Source organism: Oncorhynchus mykiss, chromosome 2 (assembly GCF_057628025.1).
Source record: "Oncorhynchus mykiss isolate SJ-2025 chromosome 2, ASM5762802v1, whole genome shotgun sequence".
NCBI lineage: Eukaryota > Metazoa > Chordata > Actinopteri > Salmoniformes > Salmonidae > Oncorhynchus > Oncorhynchus mykiss.
In genome coordinates, this window is record NC_143023.1 from 47,234,063 (window position 1) to 47,253,960 (window position 19,898).

The 19,898-nt window shown below is 40.7% G+C and overlaps 1 protein-coding gene and 1 long non-coding RNA gene across 4 annotated transcripts in view; one reads left to right on the plus strand and one right to left on the minus strand.

The window, feature by feature from the left end:
- The window catches only part of LOC149985120 (uncharacterized), a 414,522-nt gene that overhangs the window by 391,085 nt on the left and 3,539 nt on the right, over nt 1–19,898 (minus strand). The gene's annotated exons all lie outside the window — the stretch shown is intronic.
- cpt1ab (carnitine palmitoyltransferase 1Ab (liver)) overlaps nt 1–19,898 on the plus strand; it is a 75,364-nt gene that overhangs the window by 19,251 nt on the left and 36,215 nt on the right. For 2 of the 3 annotated variants that reach the window (XM_036933595.2, XM_036933608.2), the window contains exons 2-7: nt 7,172–7,336; nt 12,119–12,261; nt 14,313–14,484; nt 16,963–17,064; nt 17,912–18,049; nt 18,351–18,428. In XM_036933595.2, coding sequence (XP_036789490.1) covers nt 7,196–7,336; nt 12,119–12,261; nt 14,313–14,484; nt 16,963–17,064; nt 17,912–18,049; nt 18,351–18,428 — 774 coding nt within the window. In that variant the 5' untranslated portion in view covers nt 7,172–7,195. 3 annotated transcript variants of the gene reach the window in all.

Sequence of the window (19,898 nt, forward strand, 5' to 3'; positions counted from 1 at the left end):
CAGCATAAAGCAATCAGAATGGAGAAAGACCCATTGAAATCACTTAGAATGTATTTGTTACCACCATAGGGTCACGCACTACTCATAAAAAAAAATACTGTGATATGATATTTTGGCCATATTGCCCAGCCCTATATTGCAGGTAAGTAGCTTTAAAACTGTAAAATGCACTCTCTACCCCATGGGAAAATGCTTAGAATTGCAGGAAATTCGCTTTAAAACAGTAAAATGTTGTCTGTGCGGCCAAGAGGAGGGTCTCTAAAATGTTTGGTCGAAGACCGCTTCAATGGCCATGCCCGCTACCAGCCACCCTCCCACCTTGCTTAAAGTTGCTGATCGCTGATCTGACATGTCTTGACCGGTCTAAGCTTTGAAGTTTTATCCTTGCTTTCACATATCCAATCATGTTAAATCAGTGCATACTCCAAGGGCAGGAGGACATAACGAAGCATTTTGACCATTTTCAAACTTATACTATCGCCTAGAGATGTTGTTCCAGCACCACTCCTCACCTAGTCATGTTGTTAAAAAAAGGTATTAGGGTCTACCTTCAATTGGTTTTGTTGAGTGTTTTAGGGGTGACAATCCAGGCAGCCATGGATGCTGGATGAGGTTTGCCTATCTGTCTTAGAAAATAGACTACAGTGGCAAGAAAAAGTATTTGAATCCTTTGGAATTACCTGGACTTCTGCATAAATTGGTCACAAAAATAGACGAACACAGTCTGCTTAAACTAATAACACACAAATAATTATATGTTTTCATGTCTTATTGAACACAACGTGTAAACATTCACAGTGCAAGGTGGGAAAAAGTATGTGAACCCTTGCATTTAATGACTAGTTGACCCTCCTTTGGCAGCAATAACCTCAACCAAATGTTTTCTGTAGTTGCGAATCAGACCTGCACAATGGTCATGAGGAATTTTGGACCATTCCTCTTTACAAAACTGTTTCAGTTCATCAATATTCTTGGGACGTCTGGTGTGAACCACTCTCTTGAGGTCATGCCACAGCATCTCAATCGGGATAAGGTCAGGACTCTGACTGGGCCACTCCAGATGGTCTATTTTCTTCTGTTGAAGCCATTCTGTTGTTGATTTACTTCTGTGTTTTGGGTCGTTGTCCTGTTGCATCACCCAACTTCTGTTGAGATTCAATTGGCGGACAAATAGCCTGTATTGATAAACTTGGGAATTAATTTTCCCGTCGATAATAGCAAACTGTCCAGGCCCTTACCATACTTTACAGTTGGAATGAGGTTTTGATGTTGGTGTGCTGTGCCTTTTTCTTTCTCCACATAGTGTTGTGTGTTCCTCCAAACAACTAAACTTTAGTTTCATCTGTCCACGGAATATTTTGCCAGTAGTGCTGTGTAACATCCAGATGGTCTTTTGCGAACTTCAGATGTGCAGCAGTTTTTTTGGACAGCAGTGGCTACTTCCATGGTGTCCTCCCATGAACACCATTCTTGTTTAGAGTTTTACGTGTCCTAGACTCATCAACAGAAATGTTAGCATATTCCAGAGATTTCTGTAAGTCTTTAGCTGACACTAGGATTCTTCTTAACCTCGTTGAGCATTCTGCGCTGTGCTCTTGCAGGACGGCCATTCCTAGGGAGTATAGCAACAGTGCTGAACTTTCTCCATTTATAGACAATTTGTCTTACAGTGGACTGATGAACATCAAGGCTTTTAGAGATAGTTTTGTAACCCTTTCCAACTTTATGCATGTCAACAATTCTTAATCTTGTGTCTTCTGGGGTCTGTTTTGTTCAAGGCATGGTTCACATCAGGCAATGCTTCTTGTAAATAGCAAACTCAAATTTTGTGAGTTTTTTTATAGGGCAGGGCAGCTTAAAACAACATCTCCAATCTCGTCTCATTGATTGTACTCCAGGTTAGCTGGCCCCAGACTCTAATGAGCCACGGCGTTCGCATACTTTTTCCAACCTACACTGTGAATGTTTAAATTATGTATTCAATACAGACAAGAAAAATACAATAATTTGTGTGTTATTAGTTTAAGCAGACTGTGTTTGTCTGTTGTTGTGACTTAGATGAAGATCTGATCTAATTTTATGACCAATTTATGCAGAAATCCAGGTAATTCCAAAGGGTTCACATAATTTTTCTTGCCACTGTATATACGACAAACCCAGAGATCTGTGATAGTAGATAATATTGTAAAACATACTCCACCAATACGTTTTTGGATAAAATTTTCATGGCCATGTTAACTGAAATATAATGCATAGCATAGTACCTCTGTAGAACCTTAGACCTTACCTGGGTAATGATCTATGCGATTTACAGGTAATAATGAAATGCCTTGGGCTTTGAGTGAACCTGTAAGGAAATGTGATGGTAAAACTTTACATTGTAAAACTACTCAATCATTTACCAACCAGACTGCAAATGAACTGGCATACCTAGCTTTATTAGGCCTGCTTCTCCTCGTTCTCCTCGTACCAATGAGTAGCTAGTAGTAGGTTTAAACTGCTTCAGGTTAAGGCTTAACTATTCTATAAAATGAGATGGAGTTCTATCTAGTGAAATGAGATGTGCCTTCACATACAGTGCATTTGGAAAGTATTCAGACCCATTGACTTTTTCCACATTGTTTTATGTTACAGCCTCTTTCTAAATTGATTAAATAGATTTTTTTTATCATCAATCGACACACAATACCCCCTAATAACAAAAAAACTGTACCATCTACAATCTACATAAATATTCAGATCCTTTACTCAGCACTTTGTTGAAGCACCTTTGGCAGCAGTTATAGCCTCGAGTCTTTTTGGGTATGACGCTACAAGCTTGGCACACCGGTATTTGGGGAGTTTCTCCCATTCCTCTCTGCAGATCCTCTCTAGCTCTGTCAGGTTGGATGGAGAACGTTGCTGCACAGCTACAGTGCCTTGCGAAAGTATTCGGCCCCCTTGAACTTTGCGACCTTTTGCCAAATTTCAGGCTTCAAACATAAAGATATAAAACTGTATTTTTTTGTGAAGAATCAACAATAAGTGGGACACAATCATGAAGTGGAACGACATTTATTGGATATTTCAAACTTTTTTAACAAATCAAAAACTGAAAAATTGGGCGTGCAAAATTATTCAGCCCCTTTACTTTCAGTGCAGCAAACTCTCTCCAGAAGTTCAGTGAGGATCTCTGAATGATCCAATGTTGACCTAAATGACTAATGATGATAAATACAATCCACCTGTGTGTAATCAAGTCTCCGTATAAATGCACCTGCACTGTGATAGTCTCAGAGGTCCGTTAAAAGCGCAGAGAGCATCATGAAGAACAAGGAACACACCAGGCAGGTCCGAGATACTGTTGCGAAGAAGTTTAAAGCCGGATTTGGATACAAAAATATTTCCCAAGCTTTAAACATCCCAAGGAGCATTGTGCAAGCGATAATATTGAAATGGAAGGAGTATCAGACCACTGCAAATCTACCAAGACCTGGCCGTCCCTCTAAACTTTCAGCTCATACAAGGAGAAGACTGATCAGAGATGCAGCCAAGAGGCCCATGATCACTCTGGATGAACTGCAGAGATCTACAGCTGAGGTGGGAGACTCTGTCCATAGGACAACAATCAGTCGTATATTGCACAAATCTGGCCTTTATGGAAGAGTGGCAAGAAGAAAGCCATTTCTTAAAGATATCCATAAAAAGTGTCGTTTAAAGTTTGCCACAAGCCTCCTGGGAGACACACCAAACATGTGGAAGAAGGTGCTCTGGTCAGATGAAACCAAAATTGAACTTTTTGGCAACAATGCAAAATGTTATGTTTAGCGTAAAAGCAACACAGCTGAACACACCATCCCCACTGTCAAACATGGTGGTGGCAGCATCATGGTTTGGGCCTGCTTTTCTTCAGCAGGGACAGGGAAGATGGTGAAAATTTATGGGAAGATGGATGGAGCCAAATACAGGACCATTCTGGAAGAAAACCTGATGGAGTCTGCAAAAGACCTGAGACTGGGACGGAGATTTGTCTTCCAACAAGACAATGATCCAAAACATAAAGCAAAATCTACAATGGAATGGTTCAAAAATAAACATATCCAGGTGTTAGAATGGCCAAGTCAAAGTCCAGACCTGAATCCAATCGAGAATCTGTGGAAAGAACTGAAAACTGTTCACAAATGCTCTCCATCTAACCTCACTGAGCTCGAGCTGTTTTGCAAGGAGGAATGGGAAAAAAAGAGACATATCCCAAGCGACTTACAGCTGTAATCGCAGCAAAAGGTGGCGCTACAAAGTATTAACTTAAGGGGGCTGAATAATTTAGCACGCCCAATTTTTCAGTTTTTGATTTGTTAAAAAAGTTTGAAATATCCAATAAATGTCATTTCACTTCATGGTTGTGTCCCACTTGTTGTTGATTCTTCACAAAAAAATGCAGTTTTATATCTTTATGTTTGAAGCCTGAAATGTGGCAAAAGTTCGCAAAGTTCAAGGGGGCCGAATACTTTCGCAAGGCACTGTATTTCAGGTCTCTCCAGAGATGTTTAATCGGGTTTAAGTCCGGACTCTGGCTGGGCCACTCAAGGACGTTCAGAGACTTGTCCCGAAGCCACTCCTGCGTTGTCTTGGCTGTGTGCTTAGGGTCATTGTCCTGATGGAAGGTGAACCTTCGCCCAGTCTGAGGTCTTGAGCGCTCTGGAGTAGGATTTCAACAAGGATCTCTCTGTACTTTGCTCTGTTCATCTTTCCCTCCATCCTGACTAGTCTCCCAGTCCATGCTGCTGAAAAACATCCCCACAGCATGATGCCGCTACCACCATGCTTCACCATAGGGATGGTGCCAGGTTTCACCCAGACATGACACTTGGCATTTAGGCCATTCTTGGTTTCATTAGACCAGAGAATCTTGTTTCTCATGGTCTGAGAGTCTTTAAGTGCCTTTTGGCAAACTCTAAGTGGGCTGTCAATTGCTTTTTACTGAGGAAAGGCTTCCGTCTGGCCACTCTACCATAAAGGCCTGATTGGTGGAGTGCTGCAGAGATGGGTGTCCTTCAGGAAGTTTCGCCCCATCTCCACAGAGGAACCCTAGAGCTTTTTCAGTGCCCTGACCAAGGCCATTCTCCCCCGATTGCTCAGTATGGCCAGGTGGCCAGTTCTAGGAAGAGTCTTTGTGGTTCCAAACTTCTTCCATTTAAGATTGATGGGGGCCACTGTGTTATTTTTTTATTTAACTAGACAAGTCAGTTAATAATAATTCTTATTTACCGCCCTATGGGACTCCCAATCACGGCCTGTTGTGAACCAGCCTGGATTCGAACCGGGGTATCTGTAGTGCAGTGCCTTAGACCGTTGCGCCACTTGGGACCTTCAATGCTGCAGAATTGCTTTGGTACCCTTCCCCAGCCCTGTGCCTCAACACAATCCTGTCTCGGAACTCTATGGACAATTCCTTCAACCTCATGGCTTGGTGTTTGCTCTGACATGCACTGTCAAATGTGGGACCTTATATAGACAGGTGTGTGCCTTTCTGAATCATGTCCCATCAATTGAATTTACCACAAGTGGACTCCATTCAAGTTGTAGAAACATCTCAAGGATGATCAATGGAAACAGGATACACATGAGCTAAGTTTCAAGTCTCACAGCAAAGGGTCTGAATACTTATGTAAATGAGGTATTTCTTTCTTCTATTTCTAGTAAATTTGCTAAATATTCTAAACCTGATCGCATTGTCATTATGGGGTATTGTGTGTAGATTGCTGAGGAATTTGTATGTATTTAATCCATTTTAGAATAAGGCTGTAATGTAACAAAATGTGGAAAAAGTCAAGGGGTCTGAATACTTTCCAAAGGCACTGTAGTCTTCTAGACTGAGATTCCACCTCTTGTTGGGGATTAAAAAGAGTGAGGCTGTGTCTCAAATGGCACCCGATTCCCTATTGGGCACCTACAGGGGTCTGGTCAAAAGTAGGTCATCAGGGTTCCCCAACTGACTGAGACTGAGATTCCACCCATGGGCAAATCAACTCCAAGTGATATACGTTTTGGGTGGACCGTTTAGACATTACAGCACTTTTTGTACAGAGTCCCACCATTTTAGGGGACCAAAGGTTCCATATTCCTAGCGCACAATGATTACATAAAGCTTGTGATTCTACAAACTTGTTGGATGCATTTGCTGTTTGTTTTAAGTGTGCTTCAGATTATTTTGTGCTCAATTGACATCAATTTGATCATGTGGGCTGATGTCATTCTTTGTTGTGTATAATTATTTATCTCTATTGTACCATTTTGTAAACTCTAGATACTGTAACAATAATGTATGGTGTTATTTTGGAGTCACTTTTATTGTAAATAAGAATAGGACATGTTGCTAAACGCTTCTATATTGTGAATGCTACCATGATTATGGACAGTCCTGAATTAATCATGAATAATGATGAATGAGAAGGTTAGATGCAGAAATATCATACCCCTAGGACATTCTAAGCTCTCATCATTGCAATAACAGGGGAGGTTAGCATTTGTTTGGGGGGGACTATGTACACAAAGTGCTCCCAAACCATCTCAATTAGGCTGAGGTTGGGTGATTGTGGAGGCCAGGTCATCTGATGCAGCACTCCATCACTCTCCTTCTTGGTTAAATAGCCCTTACACAGCCTGGAGAGCAGCTCACAGATCACTGCACCTGTACATACTGTAGCTCATCTGTAAATATCCCATCCAATCTACCTCATCCCCATACTGTATTTATTTATTTATCTTGCTCCTTTGCACCCCAGTATCTCTACTTGCACATTCATCTTCTGCACACCCTACCATTCCAGTGTTGAATTACTATATTGTAATTACTTCGCCACCATGGCCTGTTTATTGCCTTACCTCCCTTATCTTACCTCATTTGCACATGCTGTTTATAGATTTTTCTGTATTATTGATTGTATGTTTGTTTATTCCATGTGTAACTCTGTGTTGTTGTATGTGTCGAACTGCTTTGCTTTATCTTGGCCAGGTCGCAGTTGTAAATGAGAACTTGTTTTCAACTAGCCTACCTGATTAAATAAAGGTGAAATACAAATAAAATAAATAAAAGAGGTCTTCTAACCTCAATGGTACTTCCAGGTTAAATAAAAGGGAAAAATAACTAATCCTATTGATGTGTCATGTCCCCTCCTCCCTCTCTCCTCAGTGACCCTGTACAGCAGCAGTCACCATGGCAGAAGCTCACCAGGCCGTGGCCTTTCAGTTCACTGTCGGGCCTGATGGCATTGACATGCAACTGTGCCATGAGGCCCTGCGCCAGATATACCTCTCAGGCAAGCACTCCTGGAAGAAGAGGTTCATACGCTTCAAGGTGAGAGTGCGCAATTAACTAATTAGCCAATTCAGGCTAATCAGGGCTCAAGACTAACTTTTTCCCCAGGTGGGGAATGCCACTAACATTTTCTCAAAAATGTAGTCACTCCGTCACGTGATAAGAGAACATTTGTAATAATTGTAAGTCATTACAGTGCTACTGAGTTTGTGTGATTCTAAAAAAATTAAAATTAAATGTTTCATCAAATATGTCCAAGCAGGAATGCATGACACAATATATTTTGATGTGCAACCTAAACCAGATTGTCATGAATTGTGGGTTGACAATTATTATTTTGTTGGTATATTTTACTCTCAAAATAGGGCCCATGAATTTATGAGATATTTTGTAGATAGATAGATAGATAGATATATTCAGTAGAGATTGATATCTTTTTTGTGTATTAATATCACAAAGGCTAATTTGAGGCTAATTCACCATCTGAGGAAGTGGAAACTTAACTTAGCTAGATCACTAAATATAATATTCTGCTGGTTAGCAATGTAATTGATTCATTTAACAGTAAATTTAAAAAACTTGGCAGCACACTACCCAATGATGTCTATATAGGCCTATGCAATCACCACGAATGGCAGATGCGCGCTTCTGCGTTCCGTATACAGTATATCAATGCCATATGCTACCACTTCGGTAAAAAAATTGTGCTATAACACTCAATATTGAGAGATGAGAAGAAAATGGAATCTATGGGAACTTTGGTATTTGATACTTGAATAACTTAAAAATATATATATTCATCTATAGTATAAAAATGTGATATCTGTGTCCATATTGACCTTGAGTTTCTACTGGATAGACCATATGGTTTAAGAGAAAATACACTAATTACTGAAAAAAGCATCTAATCAACAATGGCATTATTTGAAATTAACTATGCAACTCTTCCAACTATTGACTTTTTTCACAACTGCCACTAGTTTGGCGCTAAAACAAAGAAATAGTCAAATAAATAAAAGTGTGTAAAAAATAAATAATATAAAGGATATTTCATGCAGAAACTCTCATACTGTATTAAACGCCAATGGTATTCTCTAAGTTGATGGTTAATAATAATAATAATAATAATAATAATAATAATACTTTTATACAACTTTGTCATTAGAGTGTTTATTTTAAAATCATATTTGATTATTTTATATATTGTACATGTGATAAGGCCACACAGAGGGCAAGCAATAATTACAGACACCTCTGATAATCTGAAGTACCCCAAAGGGCCACCAGACGTCTTCTGATAAATTACAGAAAATACTTGAAAGTTAGCAAAATTCTGGTAGTTTACTGGTCAAATTCAGAAGTTTCCAGTAATATACCCTCCCTTTGCAACCCTATGCTTACCTGTTCCCGAAAAAAGAGGAAACAGGTAAGCCTAAGGACTTTTTGCCGTAAGTCCGCATTCTAGGAGGCCATTGCAATCAATATTGGGGAAAGAGGATACCTAGTCAATTTCACAACTGAATGCATTCAAACAAAATGTATCTTCCGCATTTAACCCAACCCCTCTGAATCTGGGAGGTCTGGAAGGCTGCCTTAATCTACGTCCACGTCATCAGTGCCAAGGGAAAAGTTGTTGGGGGTTAACTGCCTTGTTCAAGGGCAGAACAGCAGATTTTTCAACCTTGCTGGCTCGGGAATTCGAACCAGCGTCCTTTCAGTTGCTGGCCCAACGCTCTTAATCGCTAGGCTAACTGCGAGAGGAAGTGAGAGTGGCTCGCTTGCCAGTGAAACAGGCAAAGAGACAGGGCAGACACTTCCATTGCAAGAATCAGGATATTGCACTTCACTGTTTGCTCAAGTCACGGTTAAAAAAATATTTAAGTTTTGAGTCAAGTGATTAGCTAGAATTTGCAGCCTTCACTGATGCCACCATGTAACTCATACATCCTAGTCAAAGGGATGTAAAATGCGACTAAATGGTCACACCCTGGAGCCCTGGGCCTAATTAATCACTCACTCACTCACTCACTCACTCACTCACTAACTGCTTGATGATTGATTGTGAGTGTCACTGAGTGTAATGGGAGAAATTCAGCCTCATGACAAATGGAAAGGAATAAGTGACAGGCCTAGTATGAAAAAAAAATCATTAAGAGGCTGTAAATTGACTGTTTGCTGACCCTTAGTTGAATCTTTATTAGTTTGAGATACAGCAATAGTTATCTTTGTCAACTTACTACTGAACCGTAATGGCCCACACATAAGTACACGTCAGTGTTAGTGGATGTTTCCATTCTTTACAGTATGCGGGCGTTTCACCTTATCCGTTTGCAAAGCACACTCTTGAGTCATTAAAAACCCACTCTCTACATAGCAGCCTACAAAGTTTGCTGTGTAATGTTGAATGTGATAATGCTGAATTGTATTTACAGTTGAAGTCGGAAGTTTACATACACTTACGTTGGAATCATTAATACTTTTCAACCACTCCACAAATTTCTTGTTAACAAACTATAGTTTTGGCAAGCCGGTTAGGACATCAACTTTGTGCTTGACACAAGTCATTTTTCCAACAATTGTTTACAGACAGATTATTTCACTTATAATTCACTGTATCACAATTCCAGTGGGTCAGAAGTATACATACACTAAGTTGAATGTGGGGTTGCAAGTTCAAATCCCTGAGCTGACAAGGTACAAATCTGTCGTTCTGCCCCTGAACAGGCAGTTAACCCACTGTTCCTAGGCCGTCATTGAAAATAAGAATTTGTCCTTAACTGACTTGCCTAGTTAAATAAAATAAAAAACCAGCTTGGAAAATGCCAGAAAATTATGTCTAGCTTCTGGGTAATTGAGTAGCTTCTGGGAAATTTTAGTCAATTGAAGGAACTTGTGGATGTATTTTAAAGCCTACCTTCAAACTCAGTGCCTCTTTGTTTGACCATGGGAAAATCAAAATAAATCAGCCAAGACCTCAGAAAAACATTTGTAGACCTCCACAAGTCTGGTTCATCCTTGGGAGCAATTTCCAAACGCCTGTAGGTACCACGTTCATCTGTACAAACAATAGTACGCAAGTATAAACACCATGGGACCACGCAGCCGTCACACCGCTCAGGAAGGAGACACCTTCTGTCTCCTAGAGATGAATGTACTTTGGTGCAAAAAGTACAAATCAATCCCAGAACTACAGCAAAGGTCCTTGTGAAGATGCTGGAGGAAACAGTTACAGAAGTATCTTTATCCACAGTAAAATGTGTCCTATATCGACATAACCTGATAGGCAGCTCAGCAAGGAAGAAGCCACTGCTCCAAAACCGCCATAAAAAAGCCAGACTACAGTTTGCAACTGCACATAAGGACAAAGATCATACTTTTGGGAGAAATGTCCTCTGGTCTGATGAAACAAATATAGAACTGTTTGGCCATAATGACCATCGTTATGTTTGGAGGAAAAAGGGGGGGCTTGTAAGCCGAAGAACACCAACCCAACCGTGAAGCACAGGGCTGGCAGCATCATGTTGTGGGGGTGCTTTGCTGCAGGAGAGACTGGTGCACTTCACAAAATAGATGGCTTCATGAGGTAGGAAAATTGAAGCAACATCTCAAGCCATCAGTTAAATCTTGGTCGCAAATGGGTCTTCCAAATGGACAATGACTCCAAGCATACTTCCAACATTGTGGCAAAATGGCTTAAGGACAACAAAGTCAAGGTACTGGAGTGGCCATCACAATGCCTTGACTTCAATACCATAGAAAATTTGTGGGCAGAAATGAAAAAGCGTGTGCGAGCAAGGAGGCCTACAAACCAGACTCAGTTACACCAGCTCTGTCAGGAGGAATGGGCCAAATTTCACTCAACTTATTGTGGGAAGCTTGTGGAAGGCTACCTGAAATGTTTGACCCTGTCACTCCCTGGTCTTAGTATTTTGTGTTTTCTTTATTATTTTTGGTCAGGCCAGGGTGTGACATGGGTTATTTATGTGGTGTGATTTGTCTTGGGGTTTTTGTAGGTTATGGGATTGTGGTATAGTAGAGTTGTCTAGGTAAGTCTATGTTTGCCTAGAGTGGTTCTCAATCAGAGGCAGGTGTTTATCGTCTCTGATTGGGAACCATATTTAGGCAGCCATATTCTTTGAGTGTTTCGTGGGTGATTGTTCCTGTCTCTGTGTTTGTTTGCACCAGATAGGGCTGTTTAGGTTTTTCATGTTACGTTTATTGGTTTGTATTGTTCGTTATTATCTTTATTAAAGATGTATCGCGATAACCAAGCTGCATTTTGGTCCTCCTCTCCTTCGACACAAGAAAACCTTAACAGACCCAAGTTAAACAATTAAAGGCAATGCTTCCAAATCCTAATTAAGTGTATGTAAACTTCTGACCCACTGAGAATGTGACGAAATAAATACAATCTGAAATAAATAATTCTCTCTACTATTATTCAGACATTTCATACTCTTAAAATAAAGTGTTGATCCTTATTGAACTAAGACAGGGAATTTCTACTGGGATTAAATGTCAGGAATTGTGAAAAACTATATTTGTTTTTGGTTAAGGTGTATGTAAACCTCTGACTTCAACGCTACGTTGCCCATTTTTACTTGATTCGAGATCTGTTGCCAAACCTCATGCCAACAACAACCATAGTTGACTACATATAGCACAAACAGATCTGGGACCAGGCTTATTTTAACCAGGATATGCTTATACAGTAGTTCCCTTCGGCCCCAATGTAAATGTGATTTTATGCCAATGAAATGCTCTTTGTTCTCCCCTACCCTACCGCCCTTTTAATCCTGCCTATATTCCTTCCCTCCATAGAACGGGGTCATGACAGGCGTGTACCCAGGCAGCCCGTCTGGGTTTTTGGTGGTGGTGGTGAGTTACATGTCGGGCACTAAATATGCCCAACTAGACCCCTCCCTGGGACTCATCACCAAACTGGGCACCCACATACCCATCAGGTAATGGTAGTAGTAGGGCACTACCATCTAATAATAACCCTGTCCATCATCCAAATCACTGTGTCTGTTTTCAAGGACAGATGTCTCTGCGTAACACTTTCTCAACCACCCCAGCTGTCAAAACTGGGTGAAATGATGTTGTTACAACCGGAAACTAGTTCAAATGACATTATTATGATGTAATTTCAACCATTTTTTGCCTGCTGGGACTATGAACTCTATGAACCACCTATGTGTTATTATGCATTATGTATACATGAATAAATATGTTTATTAATTTTTATGCACTGTTCAAGAAAGATTAGTATAACTGCAACCAGGTGAACGGGGTTCCTTACTAATTAGTGATTTTAATTAATCAATCAAGTACAAGGGAGGAGCGAAAATACCCGCAGACACTCGGCCTTCCATGGAATGAGTTTGACACGTGATGCACAGTAACTGTGTTACAAGCAGTAGAGTTAAACCAGAGAGGGAGGTCACTCAGGCCTCCCTCCACCTGCTCTTCATGCCATTACCTAAACTGACATGGATTAACAGACCTATTCATTCTGGGATGGTTCTCTGGAAAGCTTTGGAATGGGTTGGAAGTCGTTTCCGACCAACCCTGGTTCTGAAGAGCTATTTGGAGTACAGGTTTTTACATTTGAATCCAGCATTATGGCTCTTGATGGCTCAGTTGGTTGAAACATGGTGCTTAGAACACTAGATGTGTGTGTTTGCTTCCCACATGGTCCACACACTGAATATATTCTAACACACACACACACAATTGAACCAATTCATTCATCATCAAGAGACATGTGTGTTAGTCAGTGCTGAGCTAGCCAAAACGCTCTCTAGGAGTAGTGTTGGGGACCACTGTGTCAGAGAGATATTCACCTGTCTCACCATTTTCACAACCAAGAGTGCATGTACTCACCCAGTTCCCATGTTGGTGACATCTCCCTCGTGTCAGAGTTGAGTCCAGTGGTCAAAAAATATTGTTAAACCCCCGATATGGTTCACCTATAGATCTGACATCCATAGTCACACACTGAACATTTATTCCTTCAGGCCCTAATATGTGTGTTTGCATAACATTGTGCTAGTGTTGTCACAGTACAGTATCACAATACTTGATTTTCCATGACAAAAAATAAAGCAAGAAGCAGATTTAACTATGGTCCTTTTGAAAACCTGTTTTATACCAAATATTTTGTGCTATAGCTTAGAAAGTAAACAAATACATTTGGGTGACAGCATAAGACTGTTAGTTTTCAACACCTAGCTGTTATAGGGAAGCAAGATCTCAAGCCTAATTTATTCCACTACAGATAAAATGTATCATCTTCATCAATCATATTATTGAAATTAGATTTTCACTCTGGCCAGATTTGAAACATGGTAATTTTTAGGCGGTTTCATTGCCTGATGTTGTCATGTCTGCAGGTGCATGTTTATTTTGACCATCAATTAGACTATTCACTTAGCAATGCCCTCCAACCAATGGATGTGAAGGGTTCCACACCCAGGGCTCCATGACCCCTCCTCTTTAATCCCTGTGTCCTTGTCACGTGCAGAGGACAATTTATCGCATGCATTAGTGCTTTGATATTTGACCTTCTCTCTTTCTCTATTTTTCTCTCGCTATTTCTCTCCATTTCTCTCTCTCTATTTCTCTTTCTCTCTTTTACTCTCTTTCTCTCTCTCTCTCTCTAGTGGGTATATAAGGTTGTGTTCATTAGAATTCACGTAACAAAAATGAATATTTCTTATTGGACAACTCTTATTGGAATGCCCCCCTGTTTCACTATGTTTCTGACCATTTCCTTCCGTTTCATGCCAACCATGTCAGGCAGCTTCTGACCCTGTCTCAATTCAATATATTTTCAATTCAAAGGCTTTATTGTTATGGAAAATGTTAGCACATATATTGCAAAGAAAGCTTATAGAAACATTAAATCTTTGTTGACGGAAATACATAATAAGAAACATATAATACTCAATGAACAATAGTGATTACCAGGACAACACTGTAATGATGTGTCTCTCTCTCTCTACCTGTGCAGTCCGTACATGTCGGAGGACAGCCAGCGGGTGGTGGGTGGGGTGCTGGTGGGCACAGGCCTGTGGGTCACCATCATCTTCATCATGAGGAATGCCCTCAAGTGCCTGCTGTCGTGGCACGGCTGGATGTACAACCGCCACGGATCTGTCTCCTGGGGCACTCGACTCTGGATAGTGAGTTACAGTTACTATGTCATCAATGCACACATGGGCCCTCTGGAACTGTTGTTTGTCTGAAATGTTCAGAACTATACTAGGAACATAATTGTTACTTGTTGAGGTGTTTCATCACAAATAGTCTAGTTACGTTTGAGTCAGGTGTAGGTACCTTAGATACCAAATAAATACCTTCACTATGTTCCATTTTAACCCATCTAGGCCTAAGCTTTGATTCTCTGTGCAGTAAACCTTTGTTAAAACGTTGACATTCCTTCTAAGTCTTACTTGTTTTGATTCTTGAGAACTAGGACGGTTTGCTGTTAGAATAGATCACATCAAGAACCCAACTAGCTTCTGCTTTTAAAAAAAATATATATTTTCATTTTACCCACTTTTTTGATCTTGTGTCATCGCTGCAACTCCCCAACGGGCTCAGGTGAGGCGAAGATTGAGTCACGCGTCCGCCATACCGCGCTTCTTAACACCAGCCCGCTTAAACCGGAAGCCAGCTGTACCAATGTGGCAGAAGAAACACTGTTCAACTCATGACCGAGGTCAGCTTGCAGGCGGCCAACCTGCCACAAAGAGTCGCTAGAGCGCGATGAGCCAAGTAAAGGTCTCCCCTAACCCGGACGATGCTGGGCCAATTGTGCGCCACCCAATGGGACTCCCGGCTACAGGCGGTTCTGACACAGCCTGGGATCAAACCAGGGACTGTAGTGACGCCTCAAGTACTGTGATGGAGTGCAGTAGACCGCTGCGCCACTCGGGAGGCCGCTTTGCCACTTTTTGACCTCATACTAGTTATCTCGAGCACCATAAGTTTCTACATACAGCACTTGTCAAAATGTTTGACACACCTATTCATTCAAGTGTTTTTCTTTATTTGTTACTATTTTCTATTTTATGGAATAATAGTGAAGACATCAACACAATGAAATAACACATATGGATTCATGTAGTAACAAAAAAGGATTGATTTTATATTTGAGATTCTTCAAAGTAGCCACCCTTTGCCACAGGATGACAGCTTTGCACACTCTTGTCATTCTCTCAACCAGCTTCATGAGGTAGTCACCTGGAATGCATTTCAATTAACAGGTGTGACTTGTTAAAAGTTAATTTGTGGAATTTCTTTCCTTCTTAATGCGTTTGTGCCACTACTAAAGGACAACAGTAAGAAGAAGAGACTTGCTTGGGCCAAGAAACACGAGCAATGGACATTAGAACGGTGGAAATCAGTCCTTTGAGTCCAAATTTTAGATTTTTGGTTTCAACCGCAGTGTCTTTGTGAGATGCAGAGTAGGTGAACAGATGATCTCCGCATGTGTAGTTCCCAGCGTGAAGCATGGAGGAGGAGGAGTGTGATGGTGTGGGGATGCTTTGCTGGTGACATTGTCTGTGATTTATTTTGAATTCAAGGCACACTTAACCAGCATGGCTACCACAGCATTCTGCAGCGATACGCCATCCCATATGGTTTGCGCTTAGTGGGACTATCATTTGTTTTTCAACAGGACAATGACCCAAAACACACCTACAGGCTGTGTAAGGGCTATTTGACCAAGAAGGAGAGTGATGGAGTGCTGCATCAGATGACCTGGCCTCCACAATCACCCGACCTCAACCCAATTGAGATGGTTTGGGATGAGTTGGACCACAGAGTGAAGGAAAAGCAGCCAACAGGACTGTTGGGAAATCATTCCAGGTGAAGCTGGTTGAGAGAATGCCAAGAGTGTGCAAACCTGTCATCAAGGCAAAGGGTGGCTACTTTAAAGAATATAAAATATATTATTGGTAACTACTATGTGTTATTTCATAGTTTTGATGTCTTCACTATTATTCTACAATGTAGAAAATTGCAAAAATAAGGAAAAACCCTTGAATGAGAAGGTGTGTCCAACCTTTTGACATGTACTGTATGAATATGAGCTTAAAAAGTGGTGAAGTGCCCCTTTAATTGCTAGCGTGTCTTCACACAATTCTGAGTATGAATCATGTCATTTCTATGCTGTCCAAACACACCGCTGCGTATTAGTCATGCCTTTTAACCTTTGTTTCCTTCTCCTGTAGCTAAATGTGTTCTAACGTGCATTGGTCTCAACAGTCTAACATCAAACCACACATGCCTAGAGATGCATTGTAAAGTTTTCTGCTAGAGCAGTAGTAAAGAGTAGATCCATAATTTAAAAAAACGCTTGATTTGCTATAAAACTAAAAGTGATGAGGCTGGAGGAACGTAACCAGTCTCAAATTCATTAGTATAACCTTTGAATTCATTAGTATATAGCCTTTCATCATTATTTATTGATAAAAATTGCTGTAAAGATCACAAATTATGCCTTTAACACCACTCTTTTCTTGTAGATTGTTCTCATGAACTTTGCCTTACATATGGTATCCAGGTTGTGAGGTAAATCAGAAAGGCTAATTTTACTCTTTACCCCTCCACTCCTTTCACCCTCCCCTCTTCTACTCTGCTGTCGCTCACAGTTATTTGTCAAGTTGTTCTCTGGCAGGAAGCCAATGCTGTACAGCTTCCAGAGTTCGCTGCCACGGCTGCCCGTCCCCCCGGTCAAGGACACCTGCAGGAGGGTGGGTTCATCCTCTGATGACTTCATATCCTCTGATATCATGTCCTGCGACGTCATATCAGTTGCTTAGATTACTGGCCTCTATGAGGACACCCCCACATTGCATTCGAAGGAGTTGCTGTTACTCTGAAGCTAAATTGATAGTCAGATATTTGGGAAATTGTTAATCACAGATTCACATAAGTGTAAGGAATTTCCATCAAGTAATCTGTAACCATAGGCTGACAACTCAGAGGACGCAATAAGACTGCTCTCTTTGCACCACAGTCAGTATGTCAATAAAGCGCCATCCTTTCAAAGGATAGTTCACTCAAAGGCGATAATTTAGTATTTTCTTCATTAGTCCACTGTTAATACAATTCCTTTTTTTTGCGTGTCAGCAGTCAAGTTTTCAAGCGAGGCCGCTTTCAGTATAGAGCAAAAACTGCGTTGATGTGTTTTGCATATGATGAAAATTTGATTTTGGGATTGTATTAACAGTGGACTAATGAACAGAATACTAAAATATTCTTATGGCTTTACAAGCAAAAGCAATGATTATGGCCCGTTATGGGGATGATACTTGACACTAGGGTTAGGTTACACAAAAAGGCGATTGTGGAAAGAGGAGAGGAAAAGAAGCTTTGCATCCAGCCATCGTTCTCTTCTCGTCCTGGTTGAATGCATTCAGTTGTGCAACTGGCTAGGTATCCTCTTTCCCTTCCCTTTCCTGAGACCGTGTTGCCAAAGGGAGTAACTGTTCAACTGGCAACCATACCACCCTCCTCACAAAACAACAGAAAACATGAAATAATGATGTGGTTGAATTTAATCATTGCACCCTTCCATTCTCTGTGTGTGTCCTCCAGTACTTGGAGTCAGCTCGTCCGTTGATGGATGACGAGCAGTATGTGAGGATGGAGGGGCTGGCAGGGGAATTTGAGAAGAACCTGGGCCCCAGACTACAGTGGTACCTCAAGCTCAAGTCCTGGTGGGCCTCCAACTATGTGAGTCTCTCTGTACCTCCTCCTTGATATATGGGTTATACACATTCTAATGCTGTTTAATGTAGGGTAATGACTCACTGAATAATCTCTCTATATATATAAATAGAATGTTATTTATCCTAGGGCAGACTGTATTCATCATGACACAGGGCTTTATTTCGTTCTATATCTTTCCCCTTTTTTTCATACATCTCTTTCGCTCTGTCTCTGTCTCTCTCTCTCTCTCTCTCTCTCTCTCTCTCACTCTTTCTCTGTCTGTCTTTGTCTCTCTCTCTCTCTTCATTCTCTCTCTCTCTCCCAGGTCAGTGATTGGTGGGAAGAGTACATCTACCTCCGAGGTCGTGGGCCCATCATGGTCAACAGTAACTACTACGCCATGGTAAGACATCTCTCACCTAGCAGTGGGTTGTGTGAGATTCCCTTCTAAAAGTGTTTTTAATGGTGAATTTACCCAAGAAAATGTGTTTATTGACCATATTGAACCTGTCTGAATGTGAGTATGCTGTGACTCAGTATCCCAGTGCTGTATTTGTGAGTATAGACAGACAGAATGTAGGAGACACGACAGAGCTGTAGTTATTTGTATGGAGCCTTGTCCACTCTTCTATATCTGTTGGGCAGGAGGTTTCACATGCTCATCACAAGGCACTCTATGTCTTACGAAATGTAATGGATGAATGGTTTGTGCCTCTTGAGTTCCCGTCTCCAAATTGTTACCCTAAACTAACCTATTTCACAGGGCCGTGCCTATGTTCGTTCTTAGATCTGTTGTAATTCATTTTTTGTTATATTCTTTACATATTATTTTGCAATTTTTTTGGTTATTCACTTGGTATTCTCCCCAAACGTAAGCTCTGTCGCTGAGCTAGGTGACATTTCCAATTTGTTTCTTGTTTTGATTAACGTGTCCGAGGAAGAGATTAACTGATAGACTGCTGCTAGATTAGGGTGTTTAGACGTCTGTCTCTTATTTTGATTAGCATGTCTCAACTCTATTCAAATGGGCAACCATAAGCAAGATTATGTCCTGTAAGTCTGCCATAAACTTTGACCCAATAACTGATCTACCACGTCTGCTTAAAGGGATTCCTCACCTAAATTACAATGTTTTATGTTATGGTTCCTTTCACTGAACGTGATTTCATGGGCTAGGAGAGATTGGGATCCATACTTCCCAGAGTTTGTAAACATAGCGCCACAGCCACTATTCACTAACATTAGTGTTGATGACCAAAAAACTAACAGTTCAGTAAGCATGAAAATTAAGAAACAGGGAGGGACTACCTGGACTTGTTCAGTAAAAAATGCAAATGGTCTTTTTCCTTCATTTAACCAGAGAACTCACATTGAGGTTTACATATTTTTCAAGTGAACCCTATATATATATATATATAGGGTTCACTTGAAAAATATCCAACATTAATATATATATATATATATATATATATATATATATATATATATTATTTATTAAACTAGGCAAGCCAGTTAAGAACACATTCTTATTTTCAACAATGGCTCCTCTGTCCTCCACTCATTACCTGTATTAATGACACCTGTTTGAACTTGTTGTCAGTATAAAAGACACTTGTCCACAACCTCAAACAGTCACACTCCAAACTCCACTATGGCCAAGACCAAACAGCTGTCAAAGGACACCAGAAACAAAATTGTAGACCTGCACCAGGCTGGGAAGACTGAATCTGCAATAGGTAAGCAGCTTGGTTTGAAGAAATCAACTGTGGGAGCAATTATTAGGAAATGGAAGACATACAAGACCACTGATAATCTCCCTCGATCTGGGGCTCCACGCAAGATCTTACCCGTGGGGTCAAAATGATCTCAAGAA